Below are 23,857 nucleotides of genomic sequence, written 5' to 3'. Positions count from 1 at the left end.
GCTGAGGGCAAGGGGCGGGGGAGGATGTAAGGCGTCACGTGACCAATTTCAAATGAAAACATGGCAAAGGCCGGGAGCCGCGGAGTAGAGATGTGGCGTTTTGCGCCTGGAGGGCAGCCTGCAGCTGAGCCGACAGGCGAGTAACCGGCGACCTTTTCGACTTCTAACATTTCCAAGGGGGTTGAGTCCGTTTCAAGATACTGAGGGGAGAAAAAGAACCGGGGTAGATCCGAAAGGTTTTCTTTCTTTCTTTCTTTTTTTTAATGAACGCCGGAAAGAGTAATCGCCTCTTCCTCAGAAGGGGCTGCGTGGCAGACGAAAAGGCGACCCTCTTGCCTAAGCCGTCTGCGCAAACGAGGTTTCTCTGACCATTTTAAGATGCCGCCGGCCGCTCGATTGGGAATGGTGACGTGATATGCCTCTTGTAGCAACTGTTGCTGCCGTGGCTTGGATCGTTCTTGTATATTCATCTCAGTTTCTTTATACTTCTTTTTTTTATAATTCTGTGCCTGCTTATGAGAAGGCATTATATTTCGTTTACTTTCATCTAGGCCAGCGTTTCTCAAGTTGAATTCCCCAGTCTAGGTTGCAATGTCAATTCCCCATTGATTTGGATTGCAAAGCTCTAGCCTAGGGAGTTATCAGATGATAGGAGGAAGCTCTCTTTCTTACCATCTAATAGTCATCTGTAAATTTGCAACCATACGCTGTAGCCATACATCTGGACATACCTGTAACATACGGTATGTTGGGTTATGATTGACCCATATTGGGAATCTTGGCTATGTTTGGATTTGATCCTGGATTATCTCACTGAATAGTTTTAGTGACTAAATTGCATGTAATTGACAGTTACACTGCAGAAAAATACATGGGATGGTTAACAAATTTGTATTTTATTTACCTTTCTTTGATTTTTTTAACCCTTTCTTCCTTATAAGAGGATACTATGAAAAATTACTAGCAAGGAAGAATGATCCTGTTCTTCAAGCATAAGGTAAAAGGAGGAGTTGTTTCATTTCCATTGTTAACTCTACAAACAAAGAACTAGTGCCCTCAAGAGAAACCTTTTTGCTCCCCAGAATTCATTAATATGCACAACTTCAAAAATCTTGTGTTTAGGGTGGTTTTTCAAATATATTACTGACTTTCCTGTAGACTTTATGTGAGAGTGTTATGGGGTTATATTACCTATCACTGTATTAATGACTTGGGGCAGTGTGCAGGATCTGTGGGTCATGCACATCCATTCATTTAGGGAGGGCTTTTCCATAAAAAGTGGGAACTATTTGGATCAGTGTCCCTACACGCTTAAAACTTGTATGTCCTTTTTGGTAGGCCAAATATGAAGTGTAAAAGAATTATCTTATATGGCTCTTGGCTTGACAGGATCTGGGTTCAAAAGAGATCCTTATCAATCTGGTGCATTCCTTGTTATTAAGTTATTTACACTTCTCAAAAAAGCCAAATGGGGCAGTGTTCACTAGCAGGTCTTTGGTTGAATAAAGCAGAACAACTTTACTGTTGTGTGTGAATACATCTGTAGTATAATTGGAGATACAAATTTCAAGACCAAGGGGATGCTCTCTGGTGTGCAGTATTCCCTCTAAAATCAATAACACACAATTTTAATTTCATGAACAATTTTCTCTCTTTTTTGTGAACACGATTTTAGGTAGCCACCTATGCTCACACACATACTCAAATAGCAGCATGCTAAGAACTATGAGAAGCTATTAAATCAGATGCCTATATTTTATGAACTAGAGTGATGTATCTTGTGTATAACTCTAGTCTGACCAACTTCCTAGATTTAACTTACTTTGAATGCATGTTGGTACTTTCCTTCTCAAACTCTTTATTATGGCTATGAAATGACCTGAATGTGAAAAAGATAATAACCATAATTTATTAAACGTGTTTGGCACCCGGCTCCCAGCAACTCTGGGTAGCTCATAACAATCAAACATAGAAAGTACAGTGAAATCTGTAAAACAAAAATAAAGGTAAAAATGGCAAGTGTGATGAAGTGAGAGGTCTAACTTTGAGTGGATGTGTATGACTCACTTGTTCTTGCTTTAGAGTTACAACTGTAAAGAAAACTGTAAAGAAACAAAACAAAAAGATCAAAAAGAAATAATGATTGTAGACTAGAAAAAGAAGATGCTATTTGATATCTCTGTTTCTTTATACATTTGGCAGGATTGTTGGAAAAAATGGCATTCCAGGAATGCACAGAAACATCCTCAGTGTTCTTTAAGAATGGAGTCAGGGAACGGATGAAAGAAAAAAAACACGGAGTTTTAAAAACAGCAAAGATGAATGCTTCCCTGGCATCAAAGATTAAAACAAGAACAATTAGTAAGTAGCCATATTCAACATGTAAGCATTAATGAAGAGGTGTGCACGCTGCAAGTCATGATAGCAGAAAAGTGACATATCTTGCCATTTTCTGGTGAAAGCGAATTAAATAATCCATAAGAAACATTTTGCTTCTTGGGTTCTTGACATTTTCATTTTCAGTGTTGAGGCCTGAAATGGGGATTTGGTTGCTTGATCTTGAATAGCACCCTCTCTGCAAGAGAAATGCTGCAGAAGCAAGTATGCCTAGGAATATTGAGGAAGGACAATGGTGCACAGACTTGCTACCCCACATAGGTTTAAATATTCTATTTTGGTTCTTAGCGTAAACTGAATCTTTACGTATGACTTTATGTGATTCACTTGACACATGCTCAGAGAGATTAAAATGCATGTCTGGGATATTAAATGCTACTTCCACCTAAATCATGCTTATCACAAATTTTGAACAAGCCAGCTGTAATTGATCATGGTCCTGTAAGAGTTTTGTAGCGTGAATACCTTTTGGGACTTGGCTTGAAAGAATACTAGAGAGTACTTAATTATATCTGAAGCAACCACAAAGTGAACAATTGGAAAACTCGCTTGCTGATAGGAAAGAAAGCTGGCAACTCAAATCATTTACTGATGAGGAAAGTTGTTGGCATGGAGACTGGGGAACCTGTCCCAAACTTCAGAAAACTTCAGAGCTGCTTAACCTTAAATTGGGGATCAAATGTGGCAAAGACAAAAACAACATCCTCTAATTTTTGTTTCCCACTTTTTTCTGTATAGATAATTCCTCTATAATTAAGGTCTCCCTGAAACAGAACAACAAAGCATTGGCTCTGGCCCTCAATGCTGCCAAGATAACAGCCCAGAAACTTACTGATGACAAGATGTGGCTGCAGAAAGAAGTAGAGTTGGGTCACTTTGAAAATGCTTCCTTGCGCCAAAAGCTCTCCTCTGTGGTAGGATATTAGCAAAATTCTGTGCTTTTGGAGGAACTGGAATCCTTTTTTGTTTAAAATTTGCACTATATAGAAGGGGATTTTGAAATCCTAAATCTAGTCTAGATTATTTGTGTTATTACATTCCCAGTGAGTAAAGCACTTGAGAAAATATTAAGATAATGTATTTTTCTGGTAAATGCACAATATTACAAATATTGTTGTTACCACAGAATGATGTAGATCAGTGTTCCCCAACCTTTCTGGCTTGGCAGGGGGTGGGGAGAAGGAATGGTTCTGTGCAAGCAGCAGACACATGCGCTTGCATACACTGCTCCATTTGCAAACTCCATTTACAAGTGGAGCTATAGGTGTGATGTAAGCACTTGCACAAGAACCCACTGCTCATGCCAACAGAGCTGTGTGTGTGCCCTCACTTGCTGCTTGCACGGCCTCGTGGGCTGTGGCTCAGGGGTTGGGGACCCCTGATGTAGATTGCTAATTAAAAAAATGTTATACTTTGTTGCCAATTTTTAGAAATTGTAATGTTTATTGCTACTCTGTTTTTGAGACCTAAAATCTTAGATTAAAAAAAACCTTGGCAATTTAATTCTGAACATGTTTTTTTTTACAACCATGATCTTAGTTATGTCAAATTACAGTACAAATTCTGAAATACATTTTCTAATTGTTAAATGAAATCCAGTTGCTGCAATTACAGTCAAATTGGGAATATATAGAGGTAGTCCTCGACGTACAATCATAATGGAGACTGCCCATTATGGTCGTAAAATTGTTTTACGATTTTTTTCAAAAAATATTTTATTACCTTTTTTGTAGCTGTCATTAAGTGACTGCTGCGGTCCTAAAGTGAATCTGAAATTTCTATAGTTACAATTTTGCCATAAATGCGGCCATGTTGCCAAGCACCCAAAGTTCAGTCACATGACTGCCAAGGGGGCCAAATCATCAGAACCTTAAATCCAGGTCATAAATCCCCCTTTTTGGGTTATTATAAATTCGAACAACCACTAAGTGATTGATTATAACATGAGGACTACCCATATATAATCCTCTATTATTAAGGCATATAATTGTTGGTGAATAATTAATTTTATGGAAACTGATAAGACTCCCAAATTTTGTCTGATACATCAGATTAAATCTCAGTTACAGATCTCTTAGATTGTACAATTTAAAAATTATGTTCAACCATCTCTGGAGAACAAGTTAAAAACATTGCCATTCAAATAATCTTGGACATAAAAGCTCAAACAGGTACAGCATTATAAGGCTGGCACACTGAAGTGCCTCTATAAATGCACCTTTCAAATTTAAAAATACCCTAAATACAAAATGTTCAGTTATCTCATGAGATATTGAGTGTGATTTGAACATTTAGCTACAAAGATTAAATGTAGAGGGTTTAACCAAATTCATAAATGTGGCTGTATTTATGATGCTCCTCAGATTGAGGATATGGCACATAGTGTATATTACTGAATTCCAGCTGTACTATATAGAAAAGTGAGAGATCAATATTAAATCAATGATTTATTGGTATCCATACATTTGAATAACATAAATGTGATCAGAACCCAAATATTATTAATCTTTTTATTTGAATAAAACAATATATCTGAAAAGTATATATATGGATTGGCTTGGAAAAAGCTATAGGGATAATAAATATACAATGCATTCTCCCAGTCAGTGGGAATGCCGGTCAGGTTGGGGTTTCTCCTGTGCTAGCCAATTAGGACCGAGTCTGCATATTTCTTTTGGCCCCGCTTCTCTTACCTTCCAGCTTTTTCGACTCGGTCTAGCAGAGGACTGGATGTGTCTACCCTGCTTAGACCTTGTTTTATTGGAAATTGGCTGGATTGTATGTATAGTTGTATTTATAATTTTTTTTAAAAAAAAAGACTTTTACTTTGAAATTACGTTCCGGCGAGGAGAGCCTTTGCTCATAGCCGCCGAGGGCCGCAGGAGATGGCACAGGGCTGTCAGCCGGCAGTTCCTGCGGGGGTTGAGCGTTTGGGAAGGCTCCCCCGCACCCCACAATTCCCTATTCAGGGAGGGTGTCTGTGCGGAGGGCTACAGTTCCCTCCTGCAGCGGCTCGGCGCGATGCTTAATTCCGCGCCTAGGCAAGCCGTGAGTCTGATTTCCCCATTGGGAGGGCTCTTAAAGGAACAGCAGCAGAGCTTGAAGCCTCGCTCTGCTGCTAATTGGAAACGCAGTCTGGAGTGAACTGCTAAAGGGCTCATTTGGCTGGCTTATTGGAAGCGGTGTGTTTCTCCACCGCTTGGAACGGGCTACTGACAGGCTTGTTTTGGCTGGCCCTGGGGACTTTATTAAATTGCTGGAGAGTGAGGAAGCCCAGCCAGCCCTTCCCACTGCCTGCAAGGGCTGTTTAGCCCAAGCTCTTCGGCCTCAATCTCCTACACGTGGATTGCTGAACTGCGAGTAATTAAAAAATTTCTTTTGGCGGGAAACGGAGAGTCAGGAATTCCCAATATGGCGGATGACTCAGCAAGGGGCTCTGAACACCTTATGAGAGGGAGGATCTCCCACCCAGTCTGGGGGAGGGCATTTCCTCTGGCCAGAAGAGGAAATCCAAGACATCTTCTGCGAGGCCTAAGGTATCCAAGCCCTCTAAGGCAGAAGAACGTCATCATAGGGAAATTGAAAGAGCAATTGATAGAGCACAATCCCAGAATAGGGATAATGCCTCTTCCCATAATAAAGGGCCAGTAACTGCTCCATTGAGGGAGCTTAGCCCACAGGAAAATGTTATTCCCAGAACAGCCTGGTCCCCAGATCGTTCCTTCAGATCTGATCATTAATCTTCTGCCAGCGTTGAGGCCTTGTTTCAATTTATTCCCGATCCGGTCAGTCAAAGTCCCATGACCTCAGCCCACGCCTCCCCTCCAATGTATTCTTCTCAACCAGTGAAGATTCTTCCTACTCCTGCCCTAGGTTGTCCTTCAAATATACATCCTACTCAAATACTAAGCCAGAACCCAGGTTTCCAGAGGCCTTTGGTCACATGATTTCTGAGGTGATCAAACAAAGTCTAACTCAGTGTCTTCAGCCCAGTTCTGTCTCTAACATCCCAGGAGGGCCACAAGGGCCTCAAAGACCTAGAGGGTCTACAGCTCCTCATGACAGATTTTATCAGGTACAGGATTTGGAAGCCCAAGGGTCTTGGTCTGAGGAGGAGGAGTCACATAGGGAGGAGGCTCTATCTGATGATGAGGATCTGGAACCTGATCAGCCTGCATTTGTTGGTCTCTTCAACCCACATATGTTCAGGTCACTTTTACATAAAGCACTGCAAACTACCAAATTGGGGGGCTCCAGACCTTCTCAAGAAACTTCTGCACCTCCAGACCCTACCAATGCATTCTTTGTAGAACAGGCATTGGAGACTGAAAAGGTTCCAGCACCCAAATTATTTGTAGATGTGGCTCAATGACAATGGTCAGTCCCGGGCTCGGGACCTATCCCTAACGGTCAAGATAAAAGACTGTATAGTGTAGCCTTTAATCTAGAATTAGCTCTTCAGGTGCCTTCAGTAGATGCTCCCATTGTAGCGCTGACTTCGGCATCTCCAGTTGCGGGTCCACCGGAGGAATCTCTGAAACCAGAGGACAAAAGAGCTGAAAGGATGCTCATCAAAGGTCATCAAGCGGCTGCTTGGGCTGCCCGGGCCACCATGTCTTCTTTTTTCGATCGCACGTCATTGATATCAAACAACTCCAGGAAAGCATCCTGCCTTCTGACCTGAGGTCTCACCAAGATCTGAATAAGATTCGAGCCTCACTAGAGTACTCAGCGGATGTGACACTCAATGCAGCCCGGTTTGCAGCCAAGGCCATCAGAGCCTCAGTCACATCTAGATGGCTACTGTGGCTCTGAAACTGGCAAGCCGATGCCCGTAGTAAATGGCGTTTGGCCTCTTCGCCTTACGCGGGCGACAAGCTGTTTGGGGCCCCTCTTGAACCGCTACTAATTGAGACACGCGACAAACGCAAGATTCTTCCCACTTTGTCATGCCGAGGTGAGTCTCGCAGCCAACCTTACAGCAGACCCCAGTCCTTTCGGAGCTCGGAACCTTTCAACCAACAACAAGCTCAACGTGCCTTTGGACAGGTCAGTAACACACAACGCTATTTCCAGGGCAGACAGGGGTCTGGATTCTCGTCCAGAAAATCATACAGGGGAGGTAGAGGCTGACCATTTAGGAGATCCAAATAATGTTAATGCTCTCCCAATTGGGGCCCGTCTCTCACACTTTTTCCCCATTTGGGACCGCACGACTTCTGATACGTGGTCAAATCTACAGTGAGGGACGGTCTTTCCCTTGAGTTCCTAGCCCGACCCCCAAGGGTTTTTGTACGTTGTCACATGTCTCAGCTATCTTTGGCTAGAGATCTAATTAATTTGGCAATTGAACATCTTTCATCCATTGGAGCAATCGAACCAGTGCCGCACGGTGAACGCGGACTGGGATTCTATTCACGACTGTTTGTAGTACCCAAATCCTCGGGGGGATGGAGGGCTATCCTTGATTTGAAATCTTTGAACCAATACATTAAGTACCATCGGTTCAAGATGTCCTCACTCTCTTCAATATTGTCCAGTATTCGCCAGGGGGACTTCCTGTCCTCCATTGACTTGTCAGAGGCTTATTTCCACATTCCCATACATCCCCAGTTCCGCCAGTACCTTCGTTTTGCTTACTCTGGACGGCATTTCCAGTATAGGGCTATGCCGTTTGGCTTCTCATCGGCCCCAAGAGTGTTCACAAAGGTCCTGGCAGCCCTTATAGCCCATATCCGTTCCTTTCCCATCAGGATACAGGCATATCTTGATATTGTACAATCCGACTCTTTGGATTCTGCCAACTTAGATCTACAGGTCACTGTTAGGGAACTCCAGGCACACGGGTTCTGTATCAATTGGGAAAAGAGCAACCTTCACCCAAGCACTAGAATCCTACATCTAGGGGCCCAAATATATTCCTTAGAATTAATGGTATTCCTATCTGAGGAACGTAAAACTAGTCTTTCCTCGTTAGTTTCCCAATGCAGAAGGCGCAGATACTCATCTATTCTGCAATTATCCCAACTTTTGGGTAAGATGGGTGTCTACCTTTGGCATAGTTCCATGGTCCCGTCTTCACTGCAGGCCCCTTCAATGGTTTCTGTTACCACATCAACGTTGTCATCGCAGCCCGGACCACAAACAGGTTGTTATATCCCAAGAAGTCAGGGATTCTCTGGCATGGTGAACTTCAGAGGCCCTGTCCAAAGGCAGCAGTTTCCGAGAGCCTTCAAGAATAACTATTACCACGGATGCCAGTCTCAGTGGTTGGGGTGCCCATTTGGGTCCCCACATGGCTCAGGGTCGTTGGTCAGAACAAGAGTGCCAGATGAACATCAATCTGTTAGAACTCAGGGCCATTTATCTGGCACTTCGCAACTTTGAGAACTTGGTCATCGGTCAGCATGTATTAGTTCTAACAGAAAATATAACGGCGAAGGCACATGTCAACAAACTGGGCGGTACACACTCAGTAGCTCTGATGCAAGAGATGTTACGCCTTGGCCTTTGGGCAGAGTCCAACACTCTGTCTCTATCAGCGGGTCACATTTCTGGGAGCGCAAATATACAGGCGGATTCACTCAGCTGCACCACGATAGATCCAACAGAGTGGTCGCTTCACCCCTCCTTGTTTCGGCGTCTGGTGTCCAGATTTGGCCAGCCGTCGGTGGATTTGTTTGCTTCGAATCTCAACCACCAAGTCCCGAGGTTCTTCTCCCGATATCCATTTCCGAGAGCGGAAGGAGTGGATGCCCTGCGATGCCCGTGGCCATCAGATCTGCTGTATGCGTTCCCGCTCCTATCCCTGATTCCCAAAGTTATCTCAAGGATTCTTCAATACAGGGCCGAGATCATTATGGTAGCCCCTCATTGGCCACGGAGGCCTTGGTACGCAGACCTTCTCTCCCTGTCCGTGGCCCCACCATGGAGAATCCCAGACAACGAAGTGAGTCTTGTCCCCAGTGGTCCCCAGTGGTTCCAGCTCACCGTCTGGAGATTGAGCGGGGATTTCTAAGGGCCGCAAGCCTCCCGGATGAGGTGATTGACATTCTTCAGGCTTCCCGCCGACCGTCCACTTCTCGAATTTATGAAAACACTTGGCAATCCTTCAGATCTTGGTGTAGAGACAATTCAGTGACACTCACTGAGGCGTCAGTTTACCACATTATACGTTTCTTGCAAAACAGATTCAAGAAAGGTCTGGCGCCTAATACATTACGCAGGCAAGTGGCGGCACTCTCTTCTATGTTGGTGGGAGGCTCATTCACCACGGCGGCTAAGGATCCCCTAATTCACATTTTTCTGAGAAGGGCCTCTAATTTTTCTGAGGGGCCTGCCAGCGATTCACCACTTCTCTACGTGGAAGCTCAATGTGGTTATGACAGCTTTGACCAAGCCTCCATTTGAACCTCTGAGAAGAGCCGATCTTCGATTTTTGTCATTCAAAGTCTCCTTTCTGGTTGCTATTACTTCAGCACGTAGAGTTTCCGAACTTGCAGCACTTTCGATCAGGAAAGATCTCTGTGTGTTCCACTCCAATACAGTAATTCTTAAACTTGATCCCACCTTCATGACTAAGGTGAATATGGTTTTTCATCGAGCACAGAAACTAGTTCTGCCAGACTTCTGTCCCTCGCCAACGCACAGACGGGAGGAAGTTTGGCACACACTTGACGTCCGCAGGGCGTTGGAGATTTACATTTCCCGTACAGAGGCCTTTCGGAAGTAAGAGGCCTTGTTCATATCATACTTACCGGCCTCTTTGGGCCTAAAGGTCAATTCTCGTACGTTGAGCAGATGGATCTGATCTACGATCGCGACTGCATATCAGCACCAATCGTTGCCAGTTCCAGGGCGCATTTTGGCTCATTCTACCCGGAGTGCAGCAACTTCGGCTGCATGGAACACGCACGCTTCGATTCAGGAGATTTGTACTGCAGCCACTTGGTCATCCCCGACACCGTTCATAAGACATTATAAATTGGACGCTTAAGCATCGGCCGATGCGGCCTTTGGACGACGGGTGCTTCAACACGTCCTGTCGGACCCATCATTGGAGAGCCAGCAGATAAGGACATCTACTTTGGTATGTCCCCAACCTGACCGGCATTCCCACTGACTGGGAGAATGGGCGTTGGCTTACCTGAATGCCCCTTCTTGGAGAAGTGGGAATGGCGGTCAGCCCCACCCTGGGGTATTCCTGCCGGCTCAAAGGTTGTCGGGGTGGGGTGGCTACTAATTCTTTCTCGTTTCGGGTAGACACATCAGTCTGCTACAGCGTCCTCGCCGAAAAAGCTGGAAGGCAAGAGAGGCGGGGCCAAAAGAAATATGCAGACTCAGTCCTAATTGGCTAGTACAGGAGAAACCCCAACCTGACCGGCATTCCCACTTCTCCAAGAAGGGGTGTTCAGGTAAGCCAACGCCCATTTTCTTCTAGTTTTGCCTTTCACGTAAGTTTATTGTGTTTTGATATGGCCTCATGACTAATTAAGTACATTATTGTTAATATTAGTATTCATATGATGATTTCTCCAGATGTCTCTAATAAAATTCGTGTCATTGTAAAAATTATAAAATGGTCTGAGAGGTAATGGATTATTTCTAATAACTAGAATATTTTGAAAGGATATAATGAATAACATTTTAGCTGCTGGAGGACATTGAATTGATCCAACAAGCCAAATTTTATTCTGAGTATTATTATAGTAAACTAAAACTAAAAAGATTTGTTTGTCCTGCGCAGAAAAAATATATTGATGAACTGCAGCTCTTTATGAACAGCTGCTTTCAAACTGCAATCAAGCTGACCAGTTTTTCTGAGGTGAACAAATAGACAATATTTTCAGAATGAATTTCTTTGGTTTTTGTAAGCATCATTTAATCTGATTATATGCCAATATGTCAGTGTTAATTCTTTAGCAGCCACATAGACTGCCCTCTCCAGGATGATTTCTTCCCAGACAGACCATTCAGGTCTCCCAGTAGCATAACTATTATTGCTGTAATCAAGTCCGTCCACCTTTCTACTGGACTTTGTCTTTTCTTTCTTTCCATCTTTTCCAAATTTAAAGATTGATTTATTTAGAAAGATAGATTTTCCAAGGGATCTATGTCTTTGCACAAAGTGTCCAAAATATGATAATTTGAGCCAGCTAATTTGTGTTTTATAGAATAGAATAGAATAGAATTTTATTGGCCAAGTGTGATTGGACACACAAGGAATTTGTCTTGGTGCATATGCTCTCAGTGTACATAAAAGAAAAGATACGTTCATCAAGGTACAACATTTACAACACAATTGATGATCAATATATCAATATAAATCATAAGGATTGCTAGCAACAAGTTATAGTCATACAGTCATAAGTGGAAAGAGATTGGTGATGGGAACTATGAAACGATTAATAGTAGTGCAGATTCAGTAAATAGTCTGACAGTGTTGAGGGAATTATTTGTTTAACAGAGTGATGGCCTTCGGGAAAAAACTGTTCTTGTGTCTAGTTGTTCTGGTGTGCAGTGCTCTATAGCTGCTTTTGAGGGTAGGAGTTGAAACAGTTTATGTCCAGGATGCGAGGGATCTGCAAATATTTTCACGGCCCTCTTCTTGATTCGTGCAGTAGACAGGTCCTCAATGGAAGGCAACTTGGTAGCAATTATTTTTTCTGCACTTCTAATTTTCCTCTCAAGTCTGTCTTTTTCTTGTTCGGTTCCAGAACCGAACCACACAGTTATAGAGGTGCAAATGACAGACTCAATAATTCGTCTGTAGAATTGGATCAGCAGCTCCTTGGGCAGTTTGAGCTTACTGAGTTGGCGCAGAAAGAACATTCTTTGTTGTCCTTTTTAATGATGTTTTGATGTTAGCTGTCCATTTGAGATCTTGCGATATGATAGAACCCAGAAATTTGAAGGTTTCTACTGTTGATACTGTGTTGTCAAGTATTGTGAGAGGTGGAAGTATGGAAGGGTTTTTCCTAAAGTCTACCACCATTTCTACGGTTTTGAGTGTGTTCAGTTCCAGATTGTTTTGGTTGCACCACAAGGCTAGTCGTTCGACCTCTCGTCTATATGCGGATTCGTCATTGTCTCGAATGAGACCAATCACTGTTGTGTCATCTGCGAACTTCAGTAGCTTAACAAATGGATCATTGGAGATGCAGTCATTGGTATACAGAGAGAAGAGAAGTGGGGAGAGCACACAGCCTTGGGGGCCCCCCTGTGCTAATTGTACAGGTATTTGATGTGATCTTGCTTAGCTTCACCTGCTGCTTCCTGTTTGTTAGGAAGCTTGTGATCCACTTACAAGTCTGTTCCGGTACCTGTAGCTGGTTTAGCTTAGTTAGAAGAATGTCTGGAATGATGGTATTGAATGCTGAACTAAAGTCTACAAAAGGACCCTTGCATAGGTCTTTGGAGACTCAAGATGTTGTAGGATGTAGTGCAGAGCCATATTAACAGCATCATCTGTTGATCTATTTGCTCGGTATGCAAATTGCAAGGGGTCTAACAGCGGATTCGTGATGGTTTCAGGTAGGAAAGCACTAGCCTTTCAAAGGTTTTCATGACTACAGATGTTAGAGCAACTGGTCTGTAGTCATTCAGTTCCTTGATGGTGGGCTTCTTGGCACTGGGATGATGGTAGGCGTTTGAAGCAAGAAGGAACATAGCACATCTCTAGTGATTTATTGAAAATATGGGTGAAGATGGGGCCAATTGGTCAGCACAGACTTTTAAGCAAGAAGGAGTTATCTTGTCTGGGCCTGGAGCTTTTCCTGGCTTTTGTCTGTGAAATAGGTCCTGCACTTCCTTTTCTGTGATCACTAGGGGTTGTGAACCCAATGAAATGGGGTCAGTTGTAGGAGGCTTGGCTGTTGTTGGTGTGTCTGAGATGGGAGTTGTGGAGATAGGTGGCTGTAGTTTCCTTTCAAACCTGCAGTAAAACTCATTCAGGTCATCTGCCAGTTGTTGATTACCTTCAGCCTGGGAAGGAGGTTTGCCATAGCCGGTGATATTTTTAAGAGTTTTCCACATGTTTGCTGGTTCATTTGCTGAAAATTGATTCTTTAGCTTTTCAGAGTAGCTTCTTTTTGCTGCTCTTATCTCCCTTGTTAGTGCATTTCTGGCCTGATTGTACAGCATTTTATCACCTTTTCTGTAGGCTTCCTCTTTGGAATGTCGTAGCTGCTTAAGTTTAGGTGTAAACCAAGGTTTGTTATTACTGTGTATTCGCAAGTTCCTTGTAGGTACACATAGGTCTTCACAGAAGCTGACATATGATGTTACAGTATCTGTGAGTTCATCCAGGTCTGCAGAGGTATCTTTAAAAATATTCCAATCAGTGCAGTCAAAACATGCCTTTAGCTTTAATTCTGATTTATGTGGGAACTCTAGATTTAATCAAGTCATAAATACAGGTAGTTTTCAGCTTACAATAACAGTTCATTTAATGACTGTTCAAAGTTACAACAGCATTGGAAAAGGTGACTTATGACAATTTTTCACATTTACATCCATTGCAGCATTCCATGGTTGTGTGATCAAATACAGACGCTTGGCAACTGACTCATATTTATGATGATTACAGTGTCCCAGGGTCATGTGATCACTTTTTGTGACCTCCTAACAAGCAAAGTCAATTGGGAAGCCAGATTCACTTAACAGCTGTGTTGCTAACTTAATAACTGCAGTGATTCACTTAACAACTGTGTCATAAAATGGGGCAAAATTTGTTTACCAAATGTTTCACTTAGCACAGCATTTTGGGACTCAATTGTGGTTGTAAGTTGAGGACTACCTGCACCATTAATACTCCAAAAGATACTTAGCATTTTCTCAGTAACTTGTTGAGTAACATCCAGCATTATATCATCTATCACTTTACCTTATTTATCTGCTTTTCTTGGTAAAATGCAGGAGTCATTTACCACTGCTTTCATATTCTATTGAATATGAAATTATGCCTTTTCCGTAGTCACAAAAGCAATCACCTAGAACTTTCTACACTGTTGCTGCTATATAGATACTTACTTGCTCTAGGTGGGCAGCTGGAATGATCTTCACATCTTGAGTGACATTATTTAAATTATATACTGTTGGTATATACTACTGGCATTCTTGCTCATCCTTCCCAAGAACATCTCCCTGCCACAATGAGGCAGCAATAGGGTTCTATGATCATTTAAGCACCATTCTAAAATGTGCAGATTCATAATTAATGTTATGCCAGAATTTGAAAAAGATACAGTAATTCAGTTTACACATAATAGTCATATGTAGTGGGTAAGTTCATACATGTTGTGCTTAACAAAGCATATTACAGCTTAGCAATATATATGAACTAGGTCAAACTCTCACATCTGTTGTGGATATGGATTGTCAACTATAAAATTTAAGAGTTAAATGTTAATCTTAAATCTTACATGGTCTTTTCTCCCGTAGAGTGATTCCTATTCTTCATTGCTGGATAAAAGAGACCACAATGATTCTCATGATATTTCTTGCAGTCAGGATGGTAGCAACTGTCTTAGGTATGCACAAATATAATGAATAGTATATACTATTGTTGTAGTGATGTGGGAAGAGTCATCCCTTTTGTATCCCAAAGATACAATTTTGCTTTATCATTGCTTGAGGGCTCTGCATTCTGGGTGCTATTGGACATAATTTTTTAGAAAATAAGCTTTAGGAAATGTATTCTCCCAGCTTAAAAATTCAGATCATCTTATAAATTGAATTCATCCACCTTTATTCCCCACTTTTTTAGAACTGGTTTTCTATGACCCTGCTTGTTTCATTCTCCTTTCCAAGGCAGTTTATACTTGTAAAGGGAACTGCATATATAGGGCTCCATTTTCCCATATAACAACGGGAAAATGTGTGACCGGCTGGCCTGAAATCGCTTAACTGAGTTTCCATGGCTAAATATGGACTTGAATATAGAACTCCAGGGTTAATGAACATCTAACTACTACACCACATTTAATTAAATACTTAATGATAAGAACTTTAATTGTTATATAAATGGCACAACGTTAACCTAATTTTGTCATTCTTTTGGCTTTTAACTTTCCAGAATGGCACAAAAATTTATGAGAATTCCACTGTCTCATGTGGATGATGAAGGAAGTGGCAGTGGCAGAAAGACATCCACCAGTCTGGAGAAATTCCCTTTAGATCCATTGGAATCTGCTTTTGGTGAAACTTGGAGAAGTATGTCTTTCCAGGAGGTAAAGAAGTCATTCTCTTCTTTCACTGACAAAGTATTGGCAAGCAGTGGAAATAGTGATCCAGGATTACATGGAGTAGATGACTCTACTTTGGCATTGAATTCAAGCACAGTTTTTGGAGGTATGTTCTGGAACAATCTTATCTTGTACTACACCATATAGAACTTTTTATGATTCAAAGGAATATTAAATTGTGAAATTATGTTCTGAGCTGCACTGTTATATTTGCATATTCTGTATTTACATAGAATTAAATCCCAAAATGCATGTTCTGCTCATGTCCTGAAGTTAGATTGTAGCTGCTGGGTACATCTTCCTTAGATCTACAAATGTGTGTTATTCATTACTATCTATATCTCACTCTTTAGAATGGGATTTAGAAACATTGTTCAGTCCAATCTAATATAGCAGCATACTGATAGTCCTTAATTTATGACTATAATTAGGACCGGAGTTCCCATTGCTAAGCAATTTTTTTAAACAAGTTTTTATTGATTTTTTAAATTTCCTCCCCTACACACATATATGGTTTATGAACAGAGTATTGGGCATATCATGTCTTATACAATTCAATATATTCAATTATATTTTACTAAGTTACAATTTTTGCCAAAATATTCTTTTTTCATAATTTTTATTCATATCCTAATATTGTCTTGTTTATTTCACTAAGTCACATCTTGTTCTGTTTCCCCCACAACACTCCCAAGAAAATAAGTCAGTCAAAGGCCTTTTGCCAACAGTTTATTTACACTTGGCCGGGTTCCTTTTGGCACAGAAATGTTCTGGCCACGTTTCCCCACGCGCCTGCCAAAATCTCTGAAACAGTCTGTTACCAAGGTAACCAGGAAATTACAGATAAAGCAAAAGTCACTCACAAAGAGATTCTTCCATCCATGAAACAGATTGCCCGTGAAATTCGCAGCTTTGTCCAACACAAAGAGCCACAAAGCTCCTCCTGCTTTTATCCCCTGTGGGTGTCGCTCCGTGACTCAGCACTCCCAGGGCTTGCCCCACTTTTTCCTTTGCTGCGCGCACCGATCACGTCTTCGCAGTCTTGCATCGAGTCAAGATTGGTCCTCAACAACTGGACTTTGGGCGTTGCCAAGTCGGAAGAAGGCCCAGGGGAATCAGGCCTTGCTAGCCTCTCCTCCTCCTCCTGGGGCAGTACCAGGGAGAAAGAGGGCCCAGGGGAAGCAGGCCTTGCCAGCTCCTCCTCCTCACTCTCTGATTCATCCTCCTCCAGGAGGCCAAGTCCGGGGGCCTGGGTCACAACACATCTTTTTTCGCTCTCAAATTCTAATTTCTCCATTTTTATTGGTATGCATTCTCTCTCATTCTTTGTCTTCCTCAATTTAATCCTTTGTTAGCAAAAGATGCTTTCTCTCAATTTTCTTCTCCTTTTAATATTTATTTTTTCTTCCAAAACCAATTTTGAGTCCAGATAGAACGTTAGTTCTTTTAGGGTTTTTGTGTTAAAAATCCTCTTTGCTGTTTGTTTCCTCTCCTTCCTGCTGTTTGTTTAAATTTCTGCATACCAATTAGCCACTAATTCAAGCGAATTAGAAAAATCTCTTGGGTTTTTGTTTTTTTTAATTCTTACCTGCGAGTTGACCAATCGCTCACCTGGTAACAATACTCTGCTCTGATCTTCACTCCTGCTCAATCTTCTTGTGTGGCTGTCCTGACTTTAGCAGCTTCTAATGGTTGCCTGTCCTCATCACTGGGTCGAAGGCTGGGTGCCGGTGCTGCAAGGAATTTGCAACTTCCCTGTTCGCGCCGGCCGGTGCCTTCTTTCTTCGCTGTCCCTCCAGGACAGCTATGGCCCATTAAGGACCCCCAAATCGACAGGAATTTTGGCGCTCTCCCTGGAGCTCCTGGGGTTTGCGCCATCTCATCATGATGCTGGCCATGCCTCTCCCCATTCCTAAGCAATTTTGATTGTCAGTTGCACCTGATTTTGCAATCTTATTTGACACAGTTGACCGTAAATCACCATGGTTGACAGGTGAATCGTGGGGTTGCTAAGCAAATGTGGCTCCCTCCCTTGACTTTGCTTTTGAAAACCACCTGGAAAGGTCACAATTGGCAATTATGTAACTCTGAGATGCAGCAACCATCATAAATACATGCCAGTTACCAAGCACCCACATTTTGATAATGTGATGCAGGGATACTGTGATGCTTAAGTCCAAGGACTAGTCATAAGTCATTTCTTTTTTAGTGCCATTGTAACTTCCAATGGTTTTAAGCTAAGGACTGACTATCTGTAGTAACTTACTCTATAATCTCCAAAGCAAGGGGCTGGGAAGTGAATTTACTAGTAGTATTTTGCTGATATCTGCTGGAAAAATGGATAAAGTAAATGGATTTTACTAGAAAGAAAGATCTATTTTTGTATTTTTATTTCATTAAGTTTTTTAAATGGCTTATTTTGTAGTGTGAAGATTTTTTTGCCTAATAAATATATTATCATTCTAGACAACCTTTGGAATGTGCCACAGAATCCCAGGAGCTGCTCACTATCTATCCTGGATAAGAATTATCCTGTCCATCAATGTAAGGATACTGCAAGATCACACAGTGATAGTATATTGAGTGAACATGTGACCACGAGAAAAAAACGTAAAACAGGCCTTTCTGCTACATTTGGAAACAGCCTAGAAACAGAAGTCTCGGACAATGATAAGCTGCAGGGGACAAAAGAAACAGAGTCTCTTATTAAAGAGAATCTTGAAATCAGTCAAGTTGGCGAACTTATTACACTGAGCACTAAAAGTGAAAGCTCTATAAAGCTCAAAGTGAAGGAAACAAAAACTCTAGAAAAAGATAATGCTGAAACAAAGAACACAAAGTTTTCTACTAATCAATCAAAATTAAGCTTCAATAATGATAATAATGGAAGACCGGATATTAATGTTGCATTGTCAAAAACTAGTGAACTGAACAGTAGTAATGTAAAACTTTCTAAGTCTGCCTGTCATATGGAAAATTTAGATCAGGATAGGAAGGAGAAATGTAGTTCCCAGCACTTAGGCCAAACAACACGAAACAGAAGAACCTTTGTGGTGGAGCCAAATTGTATAAATAATTACACAACTGAAATTGAAAAAGGAATATACTTGGAAAAAATGAATTTGGAAAATCAATCCAAAAATCCAGAGTCTAGATCATTAAGCAATGAAATTCAACAAAATGAGAAAAGCTGTAGTTATAGTACAAAATGCCTTAATAAAACCAAAAATAATAGAAGAACCATTGTGCTGGATCCAGGGCCTTCTAATGATAGGAACTATTGTGCTTCTTTTCAACATATTAAAGAAAAGACAAACTTGGAAAACTTAGATAGTTTAGAAAGACAGTTCCAGAGCCCAGAGTCTAATTCATTAAACACTGTCAATACAGAAGATTTAGTTGGTTTCCAGAAGCAAATTCCTAGTCAAGAAGCAGTTTTAGGACTGAATGTAAAGCGTAAATCAAAGAAGAAGGTGCATGAAAATAATGAATCCCATAGATTAACTGAGATGGAAGAACAGAGTTTAGGTAATATAGATTCTGAACTTTCACAATCAGAAATTAAAAAGAAAAAACATAGAGATAAAACAATGAATTTTGATAGGGATACGATACAGAGAGAACTTTCCAGTGCTAATGCTGATGTGTTTGAGTTGAATGAAAAAGTTCAAAAAGTCAGTAAAAAAAAGAGAAATAAATCAAAATGTAGGCCATCTGTATTTTCAATGGGTGATGATGATACCCTTTTTGAAGAAAATAATAGCTCAGTCAAAAAGAACTGGCAAACCTCAACCACCCTAAACAGTTGCTCTTTAACTAAAAAAAGTAGCCATTCAGAGAAGACAAACTGGACTGCCAACAGCAAAGAGGCTGGCTTTAGCAAGAAAACATGCATTGTAAGTGATTTGGATAACAAAGGTACTGATTGTGAGCCATTCCTTCAAAGACCAGAGGAATATGAAATCACTCAAACCAATCAGAAAAAATGGAATTTTCTCCAAGTTCCAGACTGCGGCACTATTGTGGATATTACCAAGACTTTGCCTCTAAATCCTGATTCTCCTTCAGTTGGCCTTTCTAAAAGCTCTAGTTATGTTGAAGCCCAGGAAAGCCCAGAAAGAGATTGTGCTTTGTCAATAACCTCAACTGTCTTCAAGAAAAATATTAACCAACTTGAGACTTTTGGAAGAGAAGAGAAGCAGCCCATACAAGCCATTCCAGAAACAAGTTCAGAAAATGCAGCCCTACAAGAAAATGGTGAGTATTAGAAGGTTGGAGACAAATTAAATTGATGGTTTCTAATGAGCCCCAAGGAGTTCCACCTGGTTTTGCCTTCAGCTTTCTTTTTGTGCAATCCTATTGAGTCTAGTGCTTTCATTTCTGATGACCCAAACTTCCTGCAATTTAGATCAAGATTTTTTCACTTATTGGTGATTTAGAGACTAATTGTCCACCTTAGAATGAAGAAAGAATGCCCTGGAAAGTAAGAAACTGTGATATAAAATACTAGCCTATATTCACTCAGACTGTATCAACATATATGGTGAACAAACCTAATTTTGGTTTCTTTACCGTGAATGGAGAGTGTTAGGATTCCAGTGAAGAAATATTAAAAAGCTTTTACAATAAGCTTTTATGTACACTGAGCATATGCACCAAGACAAATTCCTTGTGTGTCCAATCACAATTGGCCAATAAAAAATTGGATTGGATTGGATTCGAATAGCAAAACAAACTAACATAAATGTGTATAAATTAATCTTTAAAATAAATATTAATCTTTAAGATAAAAATTTAATTCCTACATTTATCTGTTGCTTTACAAATTATAAGATACAGTGACTTAAGAATTGTCAACTGAATTCTTACTTTATTTCTTAATTTAACTTTGTTTTTCGTCAGATTCATTGCCCTTAAAAATATTTCTAAAATGACATTACTGGCAGTTAAAGGCTATCCATATAGGAACTTTCTACCATTATTAAATAATCTGAGCAGATTTACTCAGGCTTTACACAGCTGGCCCTGTAGCAATTGGTTACTGTATTTATGCTTGAGATGAATGTGGCCAGAAAGGACATACCTGAAGAGTATCCTAAATATGAAAAATAGGTTCATGTTAATAAAGTTAATGTTAAAACTACGAAGTATATTTTACTTGCAGAAGAAAAAGTTGAGAGGTCCTGATAGCTGTCTTCAGATATTCACATTGTAGATTTGGACCAATTTTTAATTGCTCCAAAAAGTAAGGAATTGAACGAATGGGATGAAAATTCAAGGATGTAGATGCAGATTAAAGATTAGGAATAAGGTAGTCCTTGATTTACAACCATTTGTTTAGTGACCATTCAAAGTTTCAGTGGCACTGAAAAAAGTGACCAACTGTTCGTTGCACTTGTAACCAATGCAGCATCCACATGAACACGATTAAAATTTGGATGCTTGACAACCAGCATATATTTGCAACAGCTGTAGTTTCCCAAAATCACACAATCACCAGTTGTGATGTTCCTAGCTGGCTTCTAGCAAGCAGTCAGTGGGGGAAATCGGACTTGCTTAATGACAGTCCTTTGCTGTTTCCAGGGTGGCTCTGCGGGCCAGATCTAAGTATCCCCTGGGCTGAATCTGGTCCCCGGGCCTTGAGAACCTTGCTCTAGGACTTCTGTTCATCTCCTTGGAAAGAGGTGAACAATAGCAACTAGTAATACCGTATTGGTAACTAATAATTCAAACTATGGTGTTGTTTGAAAGACCATGGCTGTAGAATATTGTATAATTCTAGATATATATACTCAGAAATTATTCTGATTTACTCCCAATTAACAGGCATGTAGTAAAAATAGTTAAAAAAATGAAAAAAACCCACCTTTAACCTTTTACTTATTAATAATCTACAGCTTAACAGTAATCTACAGAGGGATACTGTGGCTCAGTAGCTAAGATGCTGAGCTTGTCAATCGAAAGGTCGGCAGTTCAGCAGTTCGAATCCCTAGTGCCGCATAACAGGGTGAGCTCCCGTTACCTGTCCTAGCTTCTGCCTACCTAGCAGTTCGAAAGCACGTAAAAAATGCAAGTAGAAAAATAGGGATCACCTTTGGTGGGAAGGTAACATGATTCCGTGCCCCTTTGGCGTTTAGTCATGCCGGCCACATGACCAGAGATGTCTTCGGACGGCACTGGCTCTTCGGCTTTGAAACGGAGATGAGTACCGCCCCCTAGAGTCAGGAACGACTAGCACGTATGTGCGAGGGGAACCTTTATCTTTTACCTAATCTACTGAATTCATCTTGGAAGTATTGACATATCATAAGCACTGGTTAGTTACCTTATTCTATTCACAGGAAACAAAATACTGAAAGATTTGACCAATTCAGTCCATTTTGAAACTTCTCCAATATATCGAAGCCGACGAAGAAAAAAGGATGTTTCCTATGCAGAGCCTAACCTGAATAGGTTAGTTTTACATTTTGTTCCACGTATGTTTTTTAGTTGGAATGTACAAATTGGATATTGTTTTCTGGATATGAAGTCAGTATAGTATTTATAACAAATTATATGTTTCTTTCCTACAGAAAACTGAGGCGTGGTGACCCCTTTACATTGACTGACTTCCTCAGTTCCCCCATCTACAAAACAAAAAAGAAGAACTTGACGAAAGGAACTGAAATGTCCAGGAAAACCAAGAACATTAAAAAAGGAAATTCAGCTTAGATTTGGTGATTAGTCTTTAGACAAAGAATAACACAATTGTTTCCTAGGTGTGAGTTTTTTCTTAAATCACCTAGTTTTAGCGATTTCATTTTAAAAATAAAAAAATTTTCTACAAATATTTGTTTCTCAAACTAGGTCTGTTGAATTACATCAGATTTATTCTACCTATTTCAAGATGCATATGTAAGCTAGCTAAAATGTCAAAATAACATGAAAACTAAAATCAGTATTCTATCCACTCGCACGTCTTCTATATTATTATCATGTTATTATTTACTGCAATAGAAGTCTAACTTTAAAGCTTCATACAACATCAGAGTCAGTAGAGTAATCCAAGTACTATAAAGGAAAATAAGGCAAAGTCAAGACATTCATTTTGCTTGGAAAGCAGATTTCACGTAATCAAAACTTATTTTCATGTAGAAAACAGTATAAGAAAAAATATAAAAAATACATTATGGAGAAATGTTACTTTGTTGTATGACAGATTAATGTATTCAGAGATTTTGAAATAATGTTTCAGTAATTTGTGTAAAATTGTTCACTTCTTAAATCAATAGAATTATAAATGATATTTTTTAATATCCAAATGAATCTTATCTTTGTTCTCAAAGAAAGGATACTATAGTTTAGCTTCCACTGTACTTTAAAACTTTGAATGTATAATTAAGACAGCTTTATTTTTTTGGAGGTAACCATCTTTTTTTTAACAGAAATATTACATGAGGAGAAAGTAGTAACAGTTTTCCCAGTGGGAGGATGTTAAAATATGTCCCATCTCAAATCTAGATCTTCTTTAGAATTTGTTGTGGGGACAGGCAAACACAATTGTACCATATTTTTCAAGATGTTAAAAATAAGTTAATATTTTTCCATCAATGAATAGGCCATAAAATGGTAGATACATCTCAAGGTAAGTATAAATGCAGTGAAGGCTTAAAAGCTGCACTTCTGGCAAAGACTTATCCCTATATTACTTTCAATTTCCTAGTTTTTTTTAATTAAATGGGCATCTGGTGTGTCACAAAGTACTTCAGTAACACTGTTCCCTCCTCCACCCCACAATCATTTAATGTACTATTCTTTGAACATAGTTCCAAAAAATTCAAAATATAATAGTTTATTTTGGATTCTTGTATGCAAACATTTTATCTAATTTACCTAATCCTTTTCTATTTCTGATGTGGCACATCCAACATTATGATAAATTTTCTGGAAAAAATGGACCAAATCCAATGTGTTGCCCATATACGACGATTTCTATCATACATTTTTTAAAAATTAGATGATGATTGCAATTCTGTGCTTGGTTGAAAATAGGAACTGTTGGACAGGAAAAAACGGTAAACTTGAGCATCCTGGAGAGAGAGCATGTTCTCACCATGGTATTTTGCCTTCCATGAATGGATGTTTTGTGATGATAGCTGTATACACTTTAATTTGGAAATGTACATCAGATTTTCGGTTCTGTCACAGGTCCAATACTGATGCCTACCCTATAGAAA

General features: G+C 40.2%; 1 protein-coding gene across 4 annotated transcripts; it reads left to right on the top strand.

Annotated features, from left to right (window-relative positions):
* SGO2 (shugoshin 2) lies at positions 1-23,186 on the top strand. 4 transcript variants are annotated; one of them, XM_058186234.1, is made up of 10 exons: positions 147-743; positions 942-997; positions 2,203-2,361; positions 3,136-3,311; positions 11,144-11,221; positions 14,839-14,927; positions 15,473-15,747; positions 18,108-19,898; positions 21,983-22,094; positions 22,214-23,186. In XM_058186234.1, exons 3-10 carry the CDS (start codon positions 2,217-2,219, stop codon positions 22,350-22,352), a joined length of 2,805 nt encoding a protein of 934 aa, XP_058042217.1. In that variant the 5' UTR covers positions 147-743; positions 942-997; positions 2,203-2,216; the 3' UTR covers positions 22,353-23,186. The 4 variants fall into 4 exon arrangements, with proteins under 4 accessions (XP_058042207.1, XP_058042217.1, XP_058042215.1 ...); XM_058186224.1 differs by lacking the exons at positions 147-743; positions 942-997 and adding an exon at positions 1-136; XM_058186232.1 differs by lacking the exon at positions 942-997.
* Positions 23,187-23,857: the final 671 nt, after the last annotated feature.

The sequence above is a fragment of the Ahaetulla prasina genome, chromosome 1 (genome assembly GCF_028640845.1).
Source record: "Ahaetulla prasina isolate Xishuangbanna chromosome 1, ASM2864084v1, whole genome shotgun sequence".
In the NCBI taxonomy this organism is placed as follows: domain Eukaryota; kingdom Metazoa; phylum Chordata; class Lepidosauria; order Squamata; family Colubridae; genus Ahaetulla; species Ahaetulla prasina.
This window is presented reverse-complemented; position numbering and strand designations above follow the sequence as displayed.

What these genes read in the sequence shown, in the direction of transcription:
- SGO2 (XM_058186224.1), top strand. Translation starts at nt 61, where the DNA reads ATGGCAAAGGCCGGGAGCCGCGGAGTAGAGATGTGGCGTTTTGCGCCT. An exon ending in GCCAAAAGCTCTCCTCTGTG is followed by an intron (nt 3,312 to 11,143) that starts GTAGGATATTAG and finishes TGTCCTGCGCAG; the next exon opens with AAAAAATATATTGATGAACT. An exon ending in GCAGAGCCTAACCTGAATAG is followed by an intron (nt 22,095 to 22,213) that starts GTTAGTTTTACA and finishes TCTTTCCTACAG; the next exon opens with AAAACTGAGGCGTGGTGACC.